The sequence below is a fragment of the Mobula birostris genome, chromosome 1, assembly GCF_030028105.1.
Source record: "Mobula birostris isolate sMobBir1 chromosome 1, sMobBir1.hap1, whole genome shotgun sequence".
Taxonomy (NCBI): domain Eukaryota; kingdom Metazoa; phylum Chordata; class Chondrichthyes; order Myliobatiformes; family Myliobatidae; genus Mobula; species Mobula birostris.
The window spans coordinates 149154831-149180862 of record NC_092370.1 but is presented as its reverse complement, the minus strand read 5'-3'; the positions used below and the strand labels follow the sequence as shown (position 1 = coordinate 149180862).

At 43.9% G+C, this 26032-nt stretch overlaps 1 protein-coding gene across 6 annotated transcripts in view; it reads right to left on the bottom strand.

Moving 5' to 3' along the window:
- The window catches only part of haus2 (HAUS augmin like complex subunit 2), a 46202-nt gene that overhangs the window by 3779 nt on the left and 16391 nt on the right, over positions 1 to 26032 (bottom strand). For all 6 annotated transcript variants that reach the window (XM_072263694.1, XM_072263686.1, XM_072263669.1 and 3 more), the window contains 2 exons: positions 9997 to 10066; positions 5288 to 5420 (listed from right to left, as the gene is read on the bottom strand). In XM_072263694.1, the coding sequence (XP_072119795.1) occupies positions 5288 to 5420; positions 9997 to 10066 (203 nt within the window). The remainder of the gene's footprint in view (positions 1 to 5287; positions 5421 to 9996; positions 10067 to 26032) is intronic.

Here is a 26032-nt window from a genome sequence, read left to right as displayed (position 1 = left end):
TGAAAGCTTTTGACACATTGCCTTCATAGCTCAAGTTATTGAGTACATGAGGTGGGATGTTATGCTGAAGTTGTACAAGACATTGGTGAAGTCTAATTTGGAGTATTGTGCGCAGTTTTGGTCACCTACGTACAGGCAAGATATAAATAAGGTTGTAAGAGTACAGAGAAAATTTACAAGGATGTTCCCAGGACTGGAAGATCTGGGGTATAAGGAAAGATTGAATAGGTTTAGAACTTTATTCCCTAGTGTAAGGTTTCTTACACTGAGATTTGGTGAAACTAGCTGGAGGTCATGGGTTAAGGCTGAAGGTGAAATGTTTAGAGGGAATGCAAAGAGGAACTTCTTCACTCAGAGTGGTGAGAGTATGGAACAAGCTGCTGGAGAAGTGGTGGATTGAGGTTCAATTTCAACATTTAAGAGAAATTTAGACAGATACATGGATAGGAGGGTTATAGTTCAGTGCAGGTCAATGGGACTAGGCAGATTAGTAGTTCAGCACAGATTAGATGGGCTGAAGGGCCTGATTCTGTGCTGTGGTGTTCTGTGATTTTATCAGGATTATCAAATGTTAATGGGTAACCTGAGTGTGGTTTATAGTGAGAGGACACCTCAATACTCTTCCCTACTTCGATGAGAGATAGAGATATAGATATAGATATAGGGAGAGTCATCAGGAGGCTTCCAGCAAATATTCCACTAAATGAGTGAGGAAACAAGCTGCAGGAAGAAATTGAGGGAGTGGTCAGCTGAACAGGGGAGAGTGAGAATGGGAACCCAGTGAATAGGGGAGAGTGAGAATGGGAAACAGGTGAATAGGGGAGAGAGAATGGGGAACAGGTGAATAGGGGAGAGTGAGAATGGGGAACAGGTGAATACGGGAGAGTGAGAATGGGGAACAGGTGAATACGGGAGAGTGAGAATGGGAAACAGGTGAATCGGGAGAGTGAGAATGGGAAACAGGTGAATAGGGAGAGTGAGAACAAAGAATAGGTGAATACGGGAGAGTGAGAATGGGAAACAGGTGAATACGGGAGAGTGAGAATGGGAAACAGGTGAATGGGGAGAGTGAGAATGGGGAATCGTAGAGAGTAAGAATAAGGAATGGCGAATGGCGATGGAAAGCAGGCACTAGAAAGTGTAGAGTGAATGTCTGCACATCACTGATAGCTAAAGACTGTGGACAGGGACCTTTCATATAGCACAGAAACAGGCCCTCTGGCCCACTATTTTCATGCTGGCCATCAAGCACCTATCTACACTAATCCCATTTACCTGAACCTTCTTAAAAGTTGCGAGCCTCTCTGCCTCAGGCAGTACACTCCAGATTCTAACCACCCTCTGGGGGGAAGAAACTTCTCCGCAGATTCCCCCTGAATTTCTTACCCCTTCACCCTAAACTTATCCAGAATTCAGTTCAGTTGAATCGAAATGTGTGCACTGCTGTACATAGAACTCAATAGTTCAGCAGAGGACAGGCCACGAAGCTGTGCTGAATACAATGACTCGTAATTAATCTAATCCCTTTTCTCTGTATATTGACCACATTCTTCCCTTTTCTGCATATTCATGTGCCCATCTAGGGGTCTCTTAAATGCTCCTCTGCTACCTATCCCTACTACCACCCCTGACAGTGTATTCCAGGACCCTACCTCGCACATCTCCTTCAAACTTAACCATCTCAACTTAATTACATGTACTCTAGTACAGACATTCCAATCCTGGCTGTCTACTTTGCCTCACCTAATTTTTTTTTTTTTATGAACTTTTATCATATCTGCCACTCTAGAGAGCACAAGGTCTAGAATACAATAGCAGAGATGAGATGCTGAGGCTTTATAGGGCACTGGTGAGACCTCACCTTTAAAACTGTGAATAGCTTTGGGCTCCTCGTCTAAGAAAGGATGTGCTGGCATTGGAGAAGGTTCAGAGGAGGTTCACAAGGATGATTCTGGGAATGAAACGGTTATCATATGAGGAACGTTTGATAGCTCTGGGTCTGTACTTGCCGGAATTTAGAAGGATGGGGGGGATCTCACTGAAACTCTTCAAATGTTGAAAGGCCTAGACAGAGTAAACGTGGAAAGGATGTTTCACATGGTAGGAGAGTTTCAGACAAGAGGGCACAGCCTCAGGATAAAGGGGCATTCATTAAAACAGAGATGCAGAGAAATTTCTTTAGCCAGACGGCTATGGATTTGTGGAATTTGTTGCCACAGACAGCTGTGGAGGCCACGTCGTTGGGTGTATTTGAGGCAGAGCTTCGTAAGTTCTTGATTGGACACGGCATCAAAGGTTACAGGGAGAAGGCTGGGAAGTCGGGCTGAGGAGGGGGAAAAGGATCAGCTATGATTGAATGGCAGAGCAGATTCAATGGGCCAAATGGTCAAATTCTGCTCCTATGCCTTACGTAGCTTAACCAGAGTGTTATAAAGCTGCAACACAACTTGACGGGCTCGACTGACAAACATGCCGCATGCTTTCTTTATCAGTCTACTGACTTGTACAACTACTTTCAGGGAACCAAACGAGGGACACCAAGATTCCTCTGTTCATCAACGTCGTTACGGATCTTGCCAATAGCTGTGTACATTCCCTTTACATTGGATTTAACAAAGTACAGCACCTCACACTTGTTTGTATTAAATGCTATTTGCTACTTCTCTGCCCATATCTTTAACTGATCGATATCCCACTATGTCCTTTGGCAACCTTCTGTGGAATCCACAATGCCACCAATCTACAAACTTACTTGCCAACCCCACGTTTTCTCCGCAGACAGACCTCCACCCATCCACTGTTACTCTTTATTTTCTATTGACAAGGCAATTTTGGATCCAAGCAGTTAAGTCACCACAGATGCAACACAGCTTAATTTTCTGGATGAGCCTACTATGCAGGACCTTGCTGAATACCACACCAATGTACTGTCATGTAAGAAAGGTAACTTGTGCACAGTATGATCCCAGCAACACAATCCCTGATGGAAGCTGCATAAAAATTCTCGAATGAGGAATAAGTCCTAAAGTCTGTTGATGTCCTTCTACCATCTTGGTGATGAGGGATAATCTTGTGAATAACCGTATGAGCATTTACTTGGGCCGGAGAGCAAGACCTGAGTTTATGTCTATCTGAAGGACAATATCACTGACTAAATCCATTGACAGTGGTCTTTTTATTGGGAGCCTGTGACCAGTGGGGTACCATAAGAAACGGTACTAACTTCCTTATTGTTGTTACATACATTAACGACTTGATTATTGGCATTAAGATATACAATTTATTTATTTAGGGATACAGTGCACAACACACCCTTCCAGCCCACTGAGCCGCACCACCCAGCAACCCCCAATTTAACCCCAGCCTAATGGCAGGCCAATGTACAATGACCAATTAACCCACTAACTGGTACATCTTCGGATGGTGGGAGGAAACAGGAGCACCCAGAGGAAACCTTTACAATCAAGGGAGGGAGTTACAGATGGCACTGGAATTTAACTCCAAACTCTTACGTCCCTGGCCCAAATTGTAAAAGCACTGCAGTAACTACCGTGGTGCCCCAATGAACGAGATTGCATGTTGCAAACTTATACAGAGTGTTATGGAGTGAGGAAGAACAGGGTACAGAAAGATACTAATCAACACAGAAACTGGCCTACTGCCCAATTTGTCCATAACAACCATGATTGCCATCTAAGCCAGTCCCATTTTCTCTACATTTGGCCTCTATCCCTCTAAACCTTTGCTATCCATGTACCATTGTAATTGTAACTGTGTCTAAAACTACCCATGTAAAAAGTTGCCTCTCAGATCCCCTTTAAATCTCTCCTCCTCACCTTAAACCTGTGCCCTCCAATTCCTGTTGCCAAACTGCAGGGAAGATATTGTTTCACTGAGAGGCAGAAGATGTTGCCTGGGATATAGGGTCCCAATTATGAGGAGTGACGTGCTGGGTTTGTATTCTTTGGAGAACAAGGGGGTCCTGATAGAGGTTAACCAAGTATGAGGTGCACAAGTAGGGTAAACAATAGTAAACCTCTCACTACAGTAGAGTTATCTGTAACTAGAGGACAGGCACAGGTTTAAGGTAAGAAGTATGGTTTAGATGGCACATAAGGAAGAACATTCCCCGCCCCCTGTGTTGAGGTTTGGACAACAAGGTCAGAGGAGGTGGTGAACACAAAGGATTCACGACATTGAATTAGTATCTAGATGAGTGCACCAAGGCATGGAAGGCTGTTGACAAGTGCTGGCAAATGAGATTAGAACAGGTGGGTATCTGAAGGGCTGAAGGGCCCGTTTCTGTGCTGTGTAAAGGCTTATTTATACTTGTGTGTACTAGCTTGCGCCTATGCAAGTGGGCTACGCCATTGTGAGCATTTATACTTGTGCGTTGGTGTGTCTGCGTCGCTCTTCAATTCAGGCATGTCACGCAAGCGCACACACCTGTCCGTGCAAGGCTTCATGGTCATGGCTGTCTTTCTCAGGGTAAACAAGTTTAAAGCCTTTTTTCGTAAAAGCGAAATGTGTCCTCCATAATTTCGGAGGTCTGTAAAGCTTAATGGAAAGCATTGCAGCCAGAGTTCCTTCCCTGCCCTTCAGTCGCCCAATGGGAAGCTATTGCAGCGTAGGAGGAAATGCGATGCTACCAAGCAAACAATCACAGTTGTTACGGTCTGCGTTGCCGCGACATGTAGTTACATTTTGGGAGAGGTGCGCGTCAGGCTACGGTGTAGGGATCCGCATAGGCACTGTGTAGGGTTCTCGGCTACGCCGTACCTACAGCGTCAATTTGACGCACAAGTATAAATCAGCCTCAACTCCCCAGATACTGTATTGACTAATAATGAGTCTGAGGGGATTAAAACTCTGATCTGTTGACTCAGGGCAGAGTATTTCCTAGTGAGCCAAGGTTTGTCAAAAAGTATCTTAATTTTCTTAGACTCTTTCCAATGGACAGATCAATGAATAAAGAGTTAATTTAGAAGATGCAGGGTTTTGGCTAAAACGTCTGAAGGACTGGGTTGTACATTAAATATACCAGGATGCAGGAGAGGAGAGTGAGGTGAAGTGCATACTGTAAAGCACTACAATGCTCAAGCAGCAGCAGGAAACTATCCTCCTGTCAGTCCATTCCCCAGCTGTGGAACATACAGTGATGCTCACCGGACAAAATCAAAATGAAATATATCCATTTATATCGAGATATTAGCAGATTTCACCCTTGAGATACTCCAAACCATCCTAGTGATACTTTACATACCAGGATGCAAGATCCAAAGCTTACTTGTGACAATTGGCTTCAACAGGCAGGCACTGACGGTGAACAGGCTTCACCAGTCGTTGTTTCAGCATCATCTTCTCCTGCACAATCTTCTCCAGGTGGCTGTTCATCAGCTGGAGGAACTTGTATCTCTCAGCTGGTGATGCAACGAAGAAACGCGTTAATTATCTGGTGCCATGCGTCGCCCCTTGACGAGATGTTGCATCTGCAATGCCCAAAAGTCACAGCCAGCAGTACAACACTTGATGAGGCATTCAGCCCCTTCACCCTACTCCACCAAGGCCATGGCTGATTTTTGACTCATCACCATCTTCCTGCATTAATCTCAGATCTCCCGATTCTTTAAATATCCATAAATCTGGTATATTATTTTACATCCTGTGTGTGTGAAAATTGTTTAATAGACTCACCTCAACAAAGTCTTCCTGAACTACATCCACTGGTTCTTCCACATCCATTGTTATTGAACTTCACAAACTAGCATGCCCACTTGTAGTGAATGCAGTGGATTCTGGTTAATTGGGACACATCGACACCAGTATGTTTTGGCTGAATTAAGTGAATTAGCCAAAGTATTATGGAAACAGTTAAAATGATACAGAAAAGAGAAATTACCTTTTATCTGAGTAACAAATTATGTATTTAAATGAAATACACAAATTAGAACACAACTGTAATTTTAAAATCTGTTCTATGTTCTTTTCTTATTCAGCTCAGGCTATTCAAATATGCATTTCCAAATACTGCACGTCAAACTACAAGAAAACTTTATTATAACCAGCACAAGTGCAATACAGAAAGAAAATCAGTAGAAGCGGTACAGAAATCAATATAATATTTATCATTCACTGAGCAAGCTTATCTCTGCAATATCAGAGAGCAGCCATAGATCCGACAAGCCTGTGTTGTTTTTTCTCTCCCCTTCTCTCTAACTTTGACTCGATGTACATGTCCATATCTTCTTAGCACTAGCACCAGCTGTGACCTAGCCTCAGATAAAACCCTCCCACTTGCACAAAAAAGTGCCCCTTTTATACCCTTCAAACCCCTTAACTAGTACTTTTCCAGCACAGTGGTACCAGCTGCACCCCCTTATCATCTTACAACCTTCAGCCCAGACAAACAAGTTCTTCACCATTTTCCACTATTCTGGCTGCAGACTTGTATTTCCTTTAACTTTCTCAAAACTTACTGTGGACTGGTTCTCTCATACTTTCTCAAAACAATCTCACTCCAAGCTAACGCCATTTTGTCTTACAGACTTCCATTTTAGCACATATCAAAGAGGAATCACATTTACCTCTTCCCTTACAACTACTAATACTAATATAGCACTATAAAACTGTGTATTATACACTGAGGAATTTATCTGGTGTATGCTGCCATGTTCTTTTGATGACCGCAAATGAACAAAATCAGCACATAGTGCAGATAATGAACTGCCTTCATACAAAGCTTTTGATGACCACATGTTCCAAATCTTCATATTCATATTCAGGATGATTGTTGATACCTTCAAATTCGACCCTAACTTGCTGAGGTAGTGAAATCGCTTCATTTTCACTCCTGGCCGGTCCTGGCATCTGAGCCTGAATGCTTGGAACACAGTGAGCAAAACAGCTCTGAATTGTTTTACTGCTGAATCCGTGACATAAATTCCTGCTTTTTGAACACAGACACAAGGAACTGATGCTATCTAAAAACTGTTTGCTCCAAGCAGAGTCTGGTTTCTAACAGCCACACAAGTGCATGTAACAGATGCTAATTACAAACAGTTCAACAACCATAACCTGTTCCAATTAAGTGGTATAGTGTTCCAGATAAGTGGCTACCCCAATTAACCAGAACCCACTGTACAGCGAGACCCAGCCAATATATCTGAAGTCTGATTGACTTGGAAGGGAAGGCATACTCTGTCTTATTCATACGTTTTCTCAATTCTCTCTCAGGTCTGTCTGTTCTGCACTATGTTATAACATTATAGATTATAGATAAAAAAAAAACAGAAAAACTGGCATTTGAAAATGTTGGAAAGACTCAGCCAATCAAATGGAAGATGATATTTCAGGTCTGGGACAAAACAAAGATGGAGAGCACAAATGGAATCTTTTTCATAAGGCAAATCCAAATTATTTAAATTGGCAGTTAAGTAGCAAATTAAGCTTCTTTGTTGGGATAATGTGTTCCTAAAGATGAGGCACACCCAAAAGGCAGGACGGTACAAATAGAATCATAAAAATAGAGTCAACATAACCACGAGAACGTCTGCAGATGCTGGGAAATCCACACACAAAGTGCTGGAAGAACTCAGCAGGCCAGGCAGCATCTGTTGACAGTTTGGGCAGACACCCTTCAAGACTGAGAAAGAAGGGGGAAGACATCAGAGAAAAAGAGTTTGGCAGAGGGAAAGGAGGAAGTTGGAAGATAGGTGAAGCCAGGTGTGTGGAAAAGGTCAAGGGCTGGAGAAGAAGGAATCACATAGGAGAGGAGAATGGATCATAGGAGGAGGGGTCCAGGAGAGGGTAGGAAAGAGTAATAGGCAGGTAAGAAGATGTAAAATTCAGAGTGGGGAATATTGGAAGAGTGGTGGGGGTGGGGGAAAAGAACTGAGCCAACATGTTGACAGTACAAACAGCCAGTTCTGAATAGGCAAAGAGAGAGCGCAAGTTACTTAGACTTGGAGTCCTGAAGGCTGCATCATGCCCAAATAGAAGGTGAGGTGCTAGTTGTCACATTCGCTTTGTGCTTCATCAAAACAGTACAGGAATGAAAGTGGCAGGGAACAGCAAGCTCAGTGCAAAGGAGGACACATTGTAAATACCAAAAGACCCCTCTACTTCCTCAGAAATCTGGTGTCCCTTTTAGCCCGCATCACAGGGAGAATCCTATTCAGGTGTATCATGGATTGGTATGGCAATTGCTTTGCTTGTGTCTTAAGAAACTGCAGAGGTGGACATAGGTCATCAGATCATAGAAACTAGGATCCCCTGCATGGAGCCTGTACACATTGTCTCATTGTCTTGGTAAAGCAGCCAGCATAATCAAAGACCCCAGCCATCCCAGGCATTCTCTCTTCTCCCCCCCGCCGCTCTCATACAAAAGCCTGAATGCACATACCACCAGGCTCAAGGACATCTTCTATCCCGGTGTTATAAGACCACCGAACGGCCTCTTAGCGTAATAAGACTCTTGACCTCAGAATCAACTCATTATGACCTTACACCAACTGTCCACACTCTCTTTGCAACACTTCATTCCGCATTCTGTTGCTGTTTTTATGAATTGATCTGTACAGACAACACGTAAACAGGTTTTTCACAGTACCTCCATACATGCGACAGCAATAAATCCATTTGCCAAAAGTAGATACAACACCTCTTCTTTGCCACCACCCAGGGACCCAAACTGTCTTTTCGGTGAAGCAGTGATTCATTTCCACTTTAGCACACTGCACTCAGTGTTCACTATGTTGCCTCCTCTACATTCACCGATCACTTCACAAAGCACCTGGACTCAGTCCGCAGAGGCACCCCTGAGCTTCCTGTCACGTGCCACTTTAATTCCCCATCCTACTCGCTCTCTACTCTCTGTCCATGATCTCCTGGACTGGACCAAAGGCTCCAGGAATTGAACTCCAGAAATGGATATTTCTACCTGCCATTGTTTTGAGTCACAACACAGAAGCAGACCTTCTGGCCCACTGAGCTTGTGCCACCAACTGCACGTTCACACCAATTCTATTTTATATTCACCCCATATTCTTCCCAGTTTCCCCAGATCTTACCCTTCACCCATACACTGGGGTCAATTTATTTACCAACTTCCTTAGGAGGAAATTGAAGCATCTGGTAGAAACCGATGCAGTCACAATTCCACGCAGCCAGCACCTGAGGTCAGCATCCTCTTGGGTCAGTCAAACTGCCACACGTTTCTGGATCCATTTAGCTCAGTTTTTCTTTTTCCTATCTGGCTAGTTGGACATGTCTGAAACTACCAAAAGCATGTTACACTGACTAACTGCTTCATTCAGTCTTACTTGATAAGAGATATTCAATTAATTATACCCATTCTAGACACCACCCCAATTTGTTACTGAAAACTCACTTGTTCTCATCCCCAGACCTCAAATGTTAATAATCTGCTGGTGGAACTTAGCAGGGCTAGCAGCATCTGTAGAAGGTAAAGAAATTGATGATGTTTTGGGTTGAAATCCTACATGATGTGTCTGTCTCCTGATATGCTAACCATCTATCTCTCTCTTCCTTTCCCCACAGACACCACCTGATTTGCTGATAGGAAAGCAATCTGATTTGTTTTGTTTTTATAATGGATTACAAATTTTTCAATTTTATGCCCAGATTTTTTTAAAGCATACAAGACACTTTAAGCAATTTCTTATGAAATTAGGCAAGCAGGTGTTCAAATTGAAGTGAAATTTATACGTGGTAATTTATGACATGGTAAGATGGCATGGAAGAGACCAGCATTTCATTGAATTTGGCCTGCTGAGTTCCTCCAGCACCTTGTGTGTGTTGCTTGGATGTCCAGCATCTGCAGATTTTCTAATGCTTCATTGAAAGTTTCCATATCCCTCTGGAAGTGACCATGATACACTGTGTGTGTACGAGATTCCAAGCACATTAGAGAATATAAGTGAGGCATAGGTCCCACTGAATATTTAACAGACCCAGAACCAAGTGAGACACACTTACCCAGACACTTGGGGTGCGTAATATCTGCTGTGTTATGCTGCAGCTCCAACAACTTTACATCCAGAGATTTCTGATGGCCAAGTGAAATGAAGGAACATTATTAGAACAGAGCTGAGAGTTATCAAATAGTTGGCAGCGTGGTGACACTCCCAAACCTGAGCACTGGCCCCTACGGTATTCCATTAGCTCGTGCTGGGTAAGGAGCCTTAAGTCAGGCTGGTGCCCCCCACTCCATCAGCCTGCTATTCAACACTGTTTGTTTGAACGTGTGAATCGTACAAAGACAAGATTGATGCCCCCTTCCACAACATCCATCCTCCTCGTGCTTAAACGAGGTATGTCACTTGGATTGTCCTTGAAGTGTAGACAGGTACCCTGTCTATCCAACAGAGTATTTTTAACAACTGCATCAAACAATAGGAAAGCAGACTGATTAAAGGAATATTAATAAAATGACTACACTGTGGAGATACCGGCTCATCAACTGCTTCCAGCATTTTGCATTTCTATAGCACCTACTGCCACCTCAACGCAGATGAGACTGTAGATGCTGGAAATCTGCAGCAACATGCAAAGGAGCCAGAGGCATTCAGCACCTAAGGCCACATCTATGGAGGGCCATGAACATAGATAGTCAACCTTTCGGTTTGAAACCCATCAACAGAACTGGAAAGAAAGAGGGGAGTTAGCCAATATAAAAAGACAGGTGGGAAGGGGGAGGTGTGGAATCAGAGAGCTGCATTAATCACAGAACTCCCCAGAATTTTCTTTGAGGGATATACATAGCTTACATCTCCAATATAGAGACAAAGAAGACTTTATTTTAAGTGTACTCAAGAGAACGTTCGTGCCCAATACAACTCCAACCTCAAAGAGGACAACATTGTTTGATTAGATTCTGGGAAATGACTTGGGCAAAGTGGAACTATCATCAGTGGGGAAGCATTTAGGGAACAATGATCATAGTAGCTCAAGGTTTTGAATAGCTTTGCCAAAGGATGTAGACACTCCACATTGGAGCCTTTAAGGACCAAGCAAGAATCATAGATTGACAATCAGAACTGTAATTAAAATAAGATTCAGGAATGACCGCTCTGCAGAAACGTAACAATTAAAGCAAAAGCTCCGTGGATGACCAAAGACTTAAAAAGCAGGAAAGGCCAGATCAATGACCTATCAACAGTAACCAAAAGCCTCATTGGCTGCCAACATTGAAGTAAAACGAATAAGTAGAAAGGCAAGGGGAAACCATGAGAGAAGATGAGCAACAAAAAAAAAAGGAATCTAAAAGTATCGTGTAGGTAAGTGACCATTAATGGGCAGCAAGAAGAGAGGTGGAGTTAACGAGAGCTCAAAATGACCTGAGTAACACTGCACCCTCTGCAGGTCACACAAGCAACACCTTTTTATAAACGTGTGTGGTTGGAACTGGAGCAGCCTGCAGATATGGAGAGTGAGGGTTCCATTATGGCCTTCAAGAGGGAATTGGGGAAGTATATGGTGAGGAAGTGTTTGCTGTGGAGAAATGGCAGACAGAGTGGCTGGGTGGGGTGGAACTCTGCTCAGGTGGAGAACTGGCATGGACATGAGCATTGAGTCGTCTTCTGGGTTGTAACCACTTTATGCTTCGCCAAAGAAGAAAATGCCACAAAAGCCCAAGGTAGATGTAGAACCATAGAACCATAGAAACTACAGCACAGAAACAGGCCTTTTGGCCCTTCTTGGCTGTGCCGAACCGTTTTCTGCCTAGTCCCACTGACCTGCACACGGACCATATCCCTCCATACACCTCCCATCCATGTATCTGTCCAATTTATTCTTAAATGTTAAAAAAGAACCCGGATTTACCACCTCGTCTGGCAGCTCATTCCATATCCCACCACTCTCTGTGAGAAGAAGCCCCCCCTAATGTTCCCTTTAAACTTTTCCCCCCTCACCCTTAACCCATGTCCTCTGGTTTTTTTCTCCCCTTGCCTCAGAAAAAGCCTGCTTGCATTCACTCTATCTATACCCATCATAATTTTATATACCTCTCTCAAATCTCAATGTAAATGACCAAAAACCAATAGGTTGGCTCTTCTCAAAAGTAGTACCTCAGCAGTCCACACTTAGGATGTTCAGGCAAGACCACGAGACATAGGGGCAAAACTAGGCCATTCAGTCCATTGAATCTGCTCCGCCATTCCATGATGGTTGACCTCAGATCCTACTCAACCCTATACACCTGCCTTCTCGCCATGTCCTTTGATACCCTGACCAATCAGGAAACTATCAACTCCTGCCTTAAATATATGCATGGACTTGGCCTCCACCACATTCTGTGGCAGAGCATTCCACAGATTCATCACTCTCTGGTTTAAAGTAAATCCTCCTTGCCTCTGTTCTAAGAGGACACCCCCCAATTTTGAGGCTGTGCCCTCTAGTTCTGGATATCACCATAGGAAACATCCTCTCCACATCCACCCTATCTACTCCTTTCAAGATTCAGCTGGTTTCAGTGAGATCTCCCCACATTCTTCTAAATTCCAGTGAGTATAGGCCCAAAGCTGCCAAATGCTTCTCATAGGTTAACCTCTTCATTCTCCGAATCATCTCATGAACCTCCTCTGAACTGTCTCCAATGACAACACATCCCTTCTGAGATATGAAAGGTGGGATGAAAGGGGGAGGAGTGGCATTACTAGTCAGGGAAAATATCACAGCTGTGTGTAGGCAGGACAGCCTGGAGGGCTTGTCTACAGAGGCTATATGGGTGGAGCTGAGGAATGGGAAAGGTGTAACCACACTAATAGGGTTGTATTATAGACCGCCCAATAGTCACAGAGAATTGGACGAGCAAATCTGTAGAGAGATAGCAGACTGATGTAAGAAACAGAAAGTTGTCATAGTAGGGGATTTTAACTTTCCACATATTGACTGGGACTCCCACACTGTGAAAGGGCTAGATGGCTTGGAGTTCGTCAAATGTGTTCAGGAAATCTTTAAAAATCAATATATAGAGGTACCAATGAGAGAGGATGCAATACTTGATCTCCTATTAGGGAACCAGACAGATCAGGTGACAGAAGTATGTGTAGGCGAACATTTTGGGACAGTGACCATAATGTCATTAGTTTCAAGTTAATTATGGACAAGGATAGGTCTGGTCCTCGAGTTGAGGTTCTAAATTGAAAAAGGGCCAATTTTGTGGAAATGAGAAAGGATCTAGGAAGAGTGGATTGGGATAAGTTGTTTCCTGGCAAGGGTGTGTTCAGTAAGTGGAAGGCCTTCAAAGGCAAAATTTTGAGAGTGCAGAGTTTGCATGTTCCTGCCAGGGTTAAAGCCAAAGTCAACAGGTATAGGGAACCTTGGTTTTCAAGGGATATTGGCGATCTGGTTAAGAAAAACAGAGAGGTGTATAGCAGGTATAGGCAACAATGAACAAATGATGTACTTGAAGAGTATAGAAAATGTAAGAAAATACTAAAGGAGGAAATCAGGAAAGCAAAAAGAAGACATGAGGTTACTTTGGCAGATAATGTGAAGTTAAACCTGAAAGGTTTCTACAAGTATATTAAGAGTAAAAGGATAGTAAGGGACAAAATTGGTCCCCTAGAAGATCAGAGAGGTCGTCTATGCGTGGAGCCTCACGAGACGGGGAGATCTTAAACAGTCTTTTTGCATTAGTATTTACTCAGGAAACTGGCATAGCATACATGGAAGGAAGGGAAACAAGCAGTAGTGTCATAGAACATATAGAGAATAAAGAGGAGGAGGTAAACACAAAATACTCTGCAGATGCTGGGGTGAAAGCAACACGCTGGAGGAACTCAGCAGGTTGGGCAGCATCCGTGGAAACGAACAGTCAACGTTTCGGGCCAAGACCCTTCATCAGGACAGAAGGGGGGAAGGGGCAATATAAAGAAGGTGGGGGGAAGGTGGGAAGGAGAAGGCTGGTAGGTGCCAGGTGAAAAACCAGTAAGGGGAAAGATAAAGGAGTGGGGGAGGGGAGGCAGGGAGGGGATAGGCAGGAAAGGTGAAGAAGGAATAGGGGAAAGCACAATGGGTAGTAGAAGGAAGCGGAACCATGCAGGTGATAGGCAGCTGGGGGAGGGGGCAGAGTGAAACTGGGATGGGGGGAGGGGGAGGGAATTACTGGAAGTTTGAGAATTCTATGTTCATGTCAAGGGGCTGGAGACTACCAAGACGGTATATGAGGTGTTGCTCCTCCAACCTGAGTTTAGCCTCATCATGGCAGTAGAAGAGGTCATGTATGGACATATCTGAATGGGAATGTGAGGCAGGGTTGAAGTGGGTGGCAACCGGGAGATCCTGTCTGTTGTGGCGGACGGAGCGGAGGTGCTCAATGAAGCGGGCCCCCAATCTGTGTCGGGTCTCACTGATGTAGAGGAGGCTGCACCGGGAGCACCAGATGCAATAGGTGACCCCAACAGACTCACAAGTGAAGTGTTGCCTCACCTGGAAGGACTGTTTGAGGCCCTGAATGGTGGTGAGAGAGGAGGTGTAGGGTCAGGTGTAGCACTTACGCTTGCAGGGATAAGTGCCAGGTGGGAGATCCGTGGGGAGGGATGTGTGGACCAGGGAGTTGCGGAGGGAACGATCACTGCGGAAAGCGGAGAGGGGTAGAGAGGGAAAGATGTGCTTAGTGGTGGGGTCCTGTTGAAGGTGGCGGAAGTTGCGGAGGAGGAGGTGCTTGCTGCCTTACAGTGAATAAAGGTAGATAAATCCCTCGGACCTCGAGAGAGATTAGTGTAGAAGTTTCAGGGGCCCTGGCAGAAACATTTAAAATGTCCTTAGCCACGGGTGTGGTGCCAGAGGATTGGAGGGTAACTCATGTTGTTCTGTTGTTTATAAAAGGCTCCAAAAGTAAACCAGGTAATTACAGGCTGGAGAGCCTGACATCAGTGGTAGGTAAATTATTGGTAGGTGTTCTGAGAGATCGGATATACAAGTATTTGGACAGCCAAGGGCCGATTAAGGATAGTCAGCATGGCTTCGTGTGTGGTAGATTGTGTTTAACGAATCTTGTAGAGGTTTTCGAGGAGGTTACCAAGAAAGTAGATAAAGGAAAGGCAGTGGATGTTGTCTACATGGACTTTAGTAAGGCCTTTGACAAGGTCCCACATGGGAGGTTAGTTCAGAAGGTTCAGACACTAGGTATCCATGGAGAGGTTGTAAACTGGATTCGAAATTGGCTGTGTGGGAGAAGACAGAGAGTGGTAGTGGATGATTGCGTCTCAGACTGGAGGCCTGTGACTAGTGGTGTGCCTCAGGGATCTGTGCTGGGACCATTGTTGTTTGTTGTCTATATCAATGATCTAGATGATAATGTGGTAAATTGGATCAGCAAGTTTGCTGCTGACACTAGGATTGGAGGCGTTGTGGACAGTGAGGAAGGCTTTCAAAGCTTGCAGAGGGATCTGGACCAACTGGAAAAATGGGCCAGAAAATGGCAGATGGAATTTAATGCAGACAAGTGTGAGGTGTTGAATTTTGGAAGGACAAATCAAGGTAGGACATACACAGTAAATGGTAGGGCACTGAGGAGTTCAGATACATAATTCTGAACTGTGTTCTGTAATTCTGAATTAGTGGCGTCACAGGTAGACTGGGTTGTAAAAAAAAGGCTTTTGGCATCCTGGTATTCATAAATCAAAGTATTGAGTATAAGAGTTGGGATGTTATGGTGAGGTTGTATTAAGACATTGGTGAGGCCAAATTTGGAGTATTGTGTGCAGTTCTGGTCACCCAACTACAGGAAGGATATCAGTAAGATTGAAAGAGTGCAGAGAAGATTTATTAGGATGTTGCCGGGTCTTCAGGAGTTGAGTTACAGGGCAAGATTGAACAGGTTAGGACTTTATTCCTTGGAGCGTAGAAGAATGAGGGGAGATTTGATAGAGGTTTACAAAATTATGAGAGCTATAGACTGAGTAAGTGCAAGCAGGCTCTTTCCACTTCGATTAGGAGAGATAAATACAAGAGGACATGTCTTTAGGATGAAAGGGGAAACATTTAGGGGAAGCATTAGGGGGAACTTCTTCACTCAGAGAGTGGTGGGAGTGTGGAACGAACTGCCATCTGACGTGGTAAATGCGGGCTCACTCTTAAGTTTTAAGAATAAATTGGGTAGATACATGGATGGGAGACGTCTGGAGGGTTATGGACTGGGTGCAGGTCAATGGGGCTAGCAGAATAAAGTTTCGGCACAGACTAGAAGGGCCGAATGGCCTGTTTTCTGTGCTGTAGTGTTCTATGGTTCTATATGGGGCCCAAAACTGTTGACAATACTCCAAGTGTGGCCTGACAAGTGTCTTACAAAGCCTCAGCATTATCTCTTTGCTTTTATATTCTATTCCCCTTGAAATAAATGGCAACATTGCATCTACCTTTACCACAGACTCAACCTATATATTAACCTTCTCGGAGTCTTGCACGTGCACTCCTAAGTCCCTCTGCACCTCTGATGTTTGAATTTCCTCCCCATTTAGATAATAGTCTGCATTATTGTTCCTTTTACCAAAATGCATTATCATACATTTCCCAACACTGTATTCCACCTGCCATATTTTTGCCTATTCCTCCAATTTGTCTATGTCCTGCTGCAATCCCATTGCTTCATCAGCACTACCAACCCCTCCACCTATCTTCATATCATCTGCAAACTTTACCACAAAGCCATCAATTCCATTCTCTAAATCACTGACAAACAATGTGAAAAGTAGCAGTCCCAATACTGACCCCTGAGGAACACCACTAGTCACTGGCAGCCAACCAGAAAGGGCACCTTTTCATTTGCTGCCTCATGCCTGTCAGCCATTCCTCTACCCATGCCAGTGTCTTTCCTGTAACACCATAGGATTTTAGCTTGTTAAGCAGTCTTTTGTGAAGCACCTTATAAAGCACCTTCTGAAAGTCCAAATAAATGACATCCATTGCCTCTCCTTTGTCAACCTTGCTTGCTACTAACAGAACTAACAGGCAAGGCAAGATTTCTCTTTACATGGTTTACAGAAACCATGCTGACTTTGACTTATTTTATCATTAGTCTCCAAGAACCTTGAAACCTCATCCCCAATAATAGACTCCAACACTTTCCCAACCAGCGAGGTTAGGCTAACTGGCCTATAATTTCCTTCTTTTGCCTTCCTCTCTTAAAGAGTGGAATGACATTTGCGATCTTCTCTGGGACCATGTCAGAATCAAGTGATTCTTGGAAGATCATGACCAATGCATTCGTTATCCCTTCCACAACCTCTCTCAGGACTCTGGTGTAAACTTAAAAAAGGTTGCCGGACCCATAATCACACCACACAGTTTATTACTTTAACCTCTTCACCAGTTTATTGTGCTCATTTCAGCCGGCGAGAAAGACTCGGAACCAGTTATCAAAGAGAGACAGAGACTCTCTCTTAGAGGCTCAGATGAGCTTTCTGATTTTAGAACAGAAATGCTACAATATATAGAATGAGCAGACAAAGAACACTCAGTTACAATGGTATGTCAAGTCAATTAGAGCGAAACCCAATTACTTTGATAAGAGAGTCCACTAAATCAGAGTTTAATTACAAATAGATATGTTGTCTATCCCGTACCAGCCACCTCTGTAGCTAGGCCCCTGACTTAATTAGAGACAGATGTTCTTATCATTGAGCCTCTCAGAAGAAAAGACTTAAGTCAGTGGAGCAAAACAATAAAGCATGACCTATGTGAGAACTGAGTAATTCCAGCCCTCATGTCACCTTGAAGAGGCAGCTACAGGCTGTTAATCAGGCAAGCTTTTAATCTAAATAAACTGCGGGCCCATTCTTCAGCTGTCACGGACCCCGTGACGGGGATAAAGAACCAGCAGAGATGGAAAGCACTTTGGAGTCTCGGATTGCTATAAACTAATAATATTTATTAGTAACTACGTAATACAGTAATATAAATGTAAATAAATCAAACAGGTTAGCAATGGTTATAGATAAAAGTAAGTGTGGAATATATATATGTATGAAACCAGGCTTCTTTAAGTCTAGGAGTAAAAAGATACAGTCTTACGATGTTGAGTAAAGTTCAGTTCAGTTCATGGTATTTAGTTGAGTAGTGATGGAGAGAGGGAGAGGGAGAGGGAGAGAGAGAGAGAGAGAGAGAGAGGGAGGGAGGGAGGGAGGGAGAGAGAGAGAGAGAGAGAGGGAGATAGAGATAGATAGATAGATAGTGATAGTTGAGTCTTCAGGTGAGCTGATGCCGTCAATCTTCTCGTCGTCCTCCGAAATCCTTTACAAGTCACTGACTGTGACTTTAACCAGGGGGACCGGTCTTCTGTGGTGGAGCTATCACCCAGGCAAGGGTGGACACAGAGACAACTCCCCACCAGTCAACCCCTTCTTCACTGATGGAATAGCAATTTGGATCGATCCGCCTGATCGATCCTCCAAAACCCCCTTTCTCTGCGGGCACAACAGTGCTCATTCAGTGTCCAGATCACGTGTCCTGAGGTCTGTATCATCTGACCTCCCATTTATTTCTCTGTGCTGAGCATCACCTGTCATTCAAAGAGTCACTCCCTCCTTTGTCTGTAAAGGAGTACAAGCAGGCAACAAGTCCTTGGAAGTAACATCAATAACCAGCTGAAAATCATAACATCGAGTGTCCACCGCCTTCGGTCACCATAGCAACCTTCGAGCTGCCCGGTGCTGTCTCCAACTCCCAACTCAGTAAAAATCCAAAGTTACTTCCAATGCCTTAAAGTGACAGTCCAAGCGTTAATCTTTGTCTCTCTCTCTCTTTTCAAAAGCAACATATCGGTGGTAAATAACTCTGTCTCTCTCTCCTTTCCAAACAAACCATCAATGATACATGTCTCTCTCCAAACAGTTAATAGGGGTACTCCAGGATCCCCTCACACAGCAAAAGCAACAGAATTTGTTCACTTAAGTTTTTAACCCATTATTTACAAGAGTCCAAGAATCATGTCTTACTTCCCCAACATCCTTAAACTTCTTCACTGGGATGTAGTCCATCTGGTCCAGGTGACTTATCCACCGTAAGACCTTTGAGTTTGCCTAGCACTTTTTCCTTTGTATTAGCAATGGCACTCACTCCTGCTCCCTGACACTCACGGATCACTGACACACTTCCACAATGAAGACAAATGCAAAGTACCCATTTCTTTGTCCCCATTACTACCTCAACAGAATCATTTTCCAGTGGTCCAGTATCAACTCTCACCTCCCTTTCACTCTTTATATAACTGGAAAAAAACCCACTTTTGGTATTCTACTTTATATTATTGGCTAGTCTGCCCCCTTATTTCATCTTTTCTTTTCTTATAGCTTTTATAGTTGTATTTTGTTGGATTTTAAAAGCTTCCCTATCTCCAACTTCCCACTCACTTTTGCTACCTTATATGGCCTTTCCTTGGCAAGCAAGGAGCCAGTAGAATAAAATTTGTTAAAGGCAAACTGTTGTTTGAAGGGGTGGGGGAAAGGTACACAGCAAAATCTGCAGTATGAACAGGGACTGCTCAGGGATTATAATGGATATCAAGAAGATGTACTGTAGATAGGTTGGTGGAGCATGCAGCTTAAATGCAGTGTTTCACAGAAGAATAAGAAGAGGCACTGTCACAGGAAAGCAGCATCTATCATTCAGGGACCCCCACTATCCATGACATGCTCTCTTGTTGCTGTCATCAGAAAGAAGCTACAGAAGCCTCAGGACCCATATCACCAGGTTCAGGAACAGTTATTACCCCTCAACATTCAGGCTCTTGAACTTCACTCAACTCCACTCACTCCATTATTGAAACATTTCCACCACTTTCAAGGATTCTTCATCTCATGTTCTTAATATTTATTGCTTATTTATTTACTATTTTTTCTTTTGTATTTGCAGTCGGTTGTCTTTTGCACATTGATTGTTTGTCTGTTGGGTGCAGTCTTTCATTGATTCTATAATATTTCTTAGATTTACTGAGTATACCTACAAGAAAGCTTATCCTAGGGTTCTATACGGTGATAGGGCTGGTGGCCCCCACCCTACAGGCAGGTTCTGGGATCGGAGTTCCGTGCGGGCAGGATCATCAGGGCTGGTGACCTTCTTGGTGCACGAGTCAGCGAGTCCAAAGTTTGAAGCTTAGTGTTTTGGGTCCCATCATCAGCGAATGTGGAATTTAGGGCCGTGCTTTGGGTCCCATTTTCAGTGAATGTGGAGTTTGAAGCCTAGTGTTCGGGGTCCCGTCATTGGCAAGTGCAGGATTTGTGGGTAAAGGTTCGGGGTTCTCATTTGTTGCCATTGGCGATCTTGGGGTTGATACCAAAGATCAATCATAATTTCAGAAGCCTGAGTCTGAGAGTCTGCTGGGGAAGTAAAATCCCAGCGTCTGTGAGTGGGAGGGAGGGAGGAACAGGGCTTGTTCTGCGTGTGTGTCTTGTTCCTTTATGCGTTCTGTTTTGTTGTGTTACGTGTTATTCTGCTGAGCATTGTGGCATGCAATGTTTGTGCCCCATCAGATCAGTAGGTTGTGATGGCCGTTAATGCAAATAACACATTTCACTGTATGTTTCGATGTACAGTACATGTAAATTAATCCCAGGTTCGTGAATAGGAAAGGTTCAGAGTGATTTGGGCCAAAGGCAGTTCAACCAGGTCAAAATAGATCAACTGGGTCAAAGAGCCCATTTTGTTGCTGTATAACTCTATGACTTGTGATGCTTCACCTCCATTAAAGCGCTGGTATTGCCCCCCTCTCTCCCTCCGCACAGCTACAGCTCAGTGCAACACCGTCTCCAATGTGAAGGTTATGGATCTAATTCCCATTTCAGAGACCGAGAATGTGATCCAGCTGACAGCCAGTGCAGTCTCCTCCAGATGAAACAGCCAACACCCTTTTCGATAAGATCACAGCGAATACCCTTCTCGATAACAGATTGCAAGTCACGATTCAGTGAAGCAGCAGGGTTCTCCCTGGTGCTCTGATCAGTTTCTCAAAGTTCAAAGTAAATTTTACTGTCTAAATACATATATGTCACCATATATAACCCTGAGATTCATTTCCTTATGGGCATACTCAGCAAGTCTATAGAATAGTAACTATAATAGGATCAATGAAAGATCAACCAGAGTGTAGAAGACAACAAACTGCAAATGCAAATAAAAATAAAAAGCAAAATAACAAGAACATGAGATAATGAGATAAAGAGTCCTTAAAGTGAGATCATTGGCTGTGGGAACATTTCAGTAAAGTTTGGTGTAGCCATCCCCTTTTGTTTAAGAGACTGATGGTTGAGGGGTAGCAACTGTTCCCGAACCTGGTGATGGGAGTCCTGCGGCACTTGTATCTTCTACCTGATGCCAGCAGTGAGAAGAAAGCGTGGACTGGGTGGTGCATCTATCTCTGACGATGGATGCTGCTTTCCTATCGTAGTGTTTCATCTAGATGTGCTCAGTGATTGGGAGGGCTTTACCTGTGATGTACTGGGCCTAATCCACTACTTTTTATAGGATTTTCTGTTCAAAGGCATTGGTATTTCCATACAAGGCTGTGGTGTGATGCAGCCAGTCAGTATACTCTCCACTACACATCTGCAGAAGTTTGTCAGAATTTTAGATGTCAGGCCGAATCTCCGCAAACTTCAAATGAAGTAGAGGCACACACTGCTGCCGTGCTCTCTTCACACACTGCTGCCGCTCTTCACACTGTTGCCGTGCTTTTCTTTCACAATTGCACATTGCTGGGTCCAGGACAGATCCTCTGAAATAGTGATACACAGGAATTTAAAGCTGCCAAACCTCTTCACCTCTGACCCTCTGATGAGCACTAATCAGCTCCTTGGTCTTGCCTGTTATGACACCACTCAGCCAGATTTTCAATTGGCCCCCGAAAGTGGTGTCACCAGCAAACTTGAATATGGCTCCAAAAACCAGGTAATGATAGAGATCTAGAAAATTAATAGACTAGCAGGAAGGAGCTTAAGAATGTAATTAGGAGAGCCAGATGGGGCCACGAGAAGGCCTTGGCGAGCAGGATTAAGGAAAACCCCAAGGTATTCTGTAAGTATGTGAAGATCAAGAGGATAAGACATGAGAGAACACGACCAAACAAGTGTGACAGTAGGAAAAGTGTGTATGGAACCAGAGAAGGTAATGGAGGTACTTAATGAATACTTTGCTTCAGTATTCACCACAGAAAAGGACCTTGGCAATTGTAGGGATGACTTACTGTGGACTGAAAAGCTTGAGCATATAGACATTAAGAAAGAGGATGTGCTGGAGCTTTTGGAAAGCATCAAGTTGGATAAGTCACTGGGACCGGACGAGGTGTACCCCAGGCTACTGTGGGAAGCGGGTGAGGAGATTGCTGAGCCTCTGGCAACAATCTTTGCATCATCAATAGGGACGGGAGAGGTTCTGGAAAATTGGGAGGGTTGAAGATGTTGTTCCCTTATTCAAGAAAGGGAGTAGAGATAGCCCAGGAAATTATAGACCAGTGAATCTTACATCACTGGTTGGTAAGTTGGAGAAGATCCTGACAGGCAGGATTTATGAACATTTGGAAAGGCATAATATGATTAGGGATAGACAACATAGCCTTGTCAAGGGCAGGTTGTGCCTTACGAGCCTGAATTTTTTTGAGGATGTGACTAAATATATTGATGAAGGTAGAGCCATAGATGTAGTGTATATGGATTTCAGCATGGCATCTGATAAGGTACCCAAATGCAAGGCTTATGAAGAAAGTAAGGAGGCATAGGATCCAAGGGAACCTTGCTTTATGGATCCAGAACTGGTTTGCCCACAGAAGGCAAAGGGTGGTTGTAGATGGATCATATTCTGCATGGAGGTTAGTGACCAGTGGTGTGCCTCAGGGACCCCTTCTCTTCATGATTTTTATAAATGACCTGGATGAAGAAGTGGAGGGATGGGTTAGTAAATTTGCCGATGACACAAAGGTTGGGGATGTTGTGGATAGTGTGGAGGGCTGTCAGAGGTTACAGCGGGACACTAATAGGATGCAAAACTGGGCTGAGAAGTGGCAGGTGGAGTTCAACCCAGATAAGTGTGAAGTTGTTCATTTTGGTAGGTCAAATATGATGGCAGAATATAGTATTTATGGTAAGACTCTTGGCAGTGTGGAGGATCAGAGGGATCTTGGGGTCCGAGTCCATCAGACACTCAAAGCTGCTGCTCAGGTTGACTGTGTGGTTTAGAAGGCATACTGTGCATTTGCTTTTATCAACTGTGGGATTGAGTTTAACAGCCGAGAGTTAACGTTGCAGATATGTAGGACCCTGGTCAGACCCCCCTTGGAGCACTGTGCCCAGTTCTGGTCACCTCACTACAGGAAGGATGTGGAAATTATAGAAAGGGTGCGGAGGAGATTTACAAGGATGTTGCCTGGATTGGGGAGCATGCCTTATGAGAATAGGCTGAGTGAACTCATCCTTTTCTTCTTGGAGCAACAGGGGATGAGAGGTGACCTGATAGAGGTGTACAAGACAATGAGAGGCATTGATCGTGTGGATAGTCAGAGGCTTTTCCCCAGGGCTGAAATGGTTGACACGAGAGGGCACAGTTTTAAGGTGCGTGGAAGCAGGTACAGAGGAGATGTCAGGGGTAAGTTTTTTTTTTACACAGAGAGTGGTGAGTGCGTGGAATGGGCTGCTGGCGACGGTGGTGGACGTGGATACGTTCGGGTCTTTTAAGAGACTCCTGGATAGGTACATGGAGTTTAGAAAAATAAAAGGCTATGGGTAACCCTAGGTAATTTCTAAAGTAAGTGCATGTTTGGCACAGCATTGTGGGCCAAAGGACCTGTATTGTACCGTAGGTTTTCTATGTTTCTACGAATCTCTCAAAATACTTCATCACCGTGGATGTAAGTGCAACTGGAGAACAATCATTGAGGTAGGTCACCACACTCTTCTTGGGTACCAGTGTGGTGTAGGTGCCTGAAGCAGGTGGGTGAGAGCGAGAGGTTAAAGATCTTGGTGAACACACCAGCCAGTTGCTTAGTACAGGTCTTTAGTACAGTTTGGATGGATTCACCCTCCTTCAGAGATCCAGTTCATAAGGTCATCAGGAAAGTGGGAGTTCGTGATGATTCCTCCATTTTCTGACGATTAAAGCGAGCACAGCTGCTGATCATCCCTTGTTGATTGAAGTTTGGTCCAGAATCTCCACTTTGCCTGTGAGATGTCTTTCCAGAGATCATAGCTGCACCTTTTCGTCTCCAGATTTGAATACCTCTGATCTAGCCCTCAGCAGATTGTGGATCTCATGCTTCATCCAGGGGTTCTGTTTAGGGAAGACTCTGAACACACTCATCCACAGCCGTTTTAATGAAGTCTGTTACAATCACATTGTATTCATTCAGATCTCTGGATAAGTGCTTGAACACTGACTCAAAGCAATCCCATAATCGCTCCTCTGCCTCCCACAACCACTCCTCTGTTGTCCTAATCTCTAGAATATTGCTTTTTTGCCTCTGCCTGTATGAAGGTCGGAGAAGGAATCTGATTTACCAAAATGAGGCCTGGGCAAAGAATGGTAGGCATTCTTTACCTTAGTATAGCAGTGGTCTAGTTTGTTGGGATCTCTGGTGCTACAGGTTATATGCTAATAAGAACATAAGAAATAAGAGCAGGAGTAGGCCTTCCGGCCCATCGAGCCTGCCCTTCCGTTTCCTTGTCACCAATTACCACCTCTCCAACATGATTTTCCAGTGTCCAATATCTACTCTCGCCCCTCTTTTACACCTTATATATCTGAAGAAACTTTTGGTATCTTCTTTAATATTATTAGCTAGCTTACCTTCACATTGCATCTTTTCTTTTTTACGTCTTTTTTAGTTGCCTTCTGTTGGTTTTTAAAAGCTTCCCAATCCTCTAACTTCCCACTAATTTTTGCTAAATTATATGCACTCCCTTTGGCTCTTAAGTTGGCTTTGTCAGCCATGGTTGTGTCATCCTGCCCATAGAATACTACTACTTAGAAACAGAGAAACATAGAAAACCTACACCACAATACAGGCCCTTCAGCCCACAGTGCTGTGCCGAACATGTCCTTAACTTAGAAATTACGCAGGGTTACCCATAACCCTCTATTGTTCTAAGCTCCATCTTCCTATCCAGGAGTCTCTTAAAAGAACCTATCGTATCCACCTCCAGCACCGTTGCCGGCAGCCCATTCCACACAATTACCACCCTCTACACAAAAAAAAACTTACCCCTGACATCTACTCTGTACCTACTTCCAAGCACCTTAAGGCTGTGCCTTCTCATGTTAGCCATTTCAGCCCTGGGAAAAAGGACACTGATTATCCACACGATCAATGCCTCTCATCATCTTGTACAACTCTATCAGGTCACCTCTCATCCTCCGTCGCTCCAAGGGGAAAAGGCCAAGTTCACTCAACCTATGTTCATAAGGCATGCTTCCCAATCCAGGCAACATCCTTGTAAATCTCCTTGCACCCTTTCTAGAGACACTCCTTTGGGATATATCTATCTGCATCTTCCCTTTACTCTACTGTAATACTGATACACATGACTTTAGCTTCTCCTCAAATTGCAGGGCGAATTGTCTCAAGTTCTCTAATCAATTCCAGTTCGCTGCACAACAAACTATTCAGTATAGCTGATCACCTAGTGGGCTCTACCATGAGCTGTTCTAAACATCGTAATATTTCCCTTTTGACATGTATTTTCTATCTTCAGTTGCAATTTGTAAACCCCATCTTTGCTACTGTTTGCATGCCTGTATATAACTCCCATCAGGATCTTTTTACCTTTGCTCAACCCACAACGATTCTACACCTTCTGATCCTATGTTACTTCTTTCTAATGACTTGATTTCATTTTTACCAACAGAGCCACCCTACCCCTTCTGCCTACCTGCCCGTCTTTTTGATACAATGCGTATCCTTGGATGTTAAACTCCCAGCTTTCATCTTTCTTCAGCCACGATTCAGTGATGCCCACAACGTCATATGTGCTAATCTGGAACTGTACTGCAAACTCCTCTTCCTTATTTCGTATACTGCATCCAT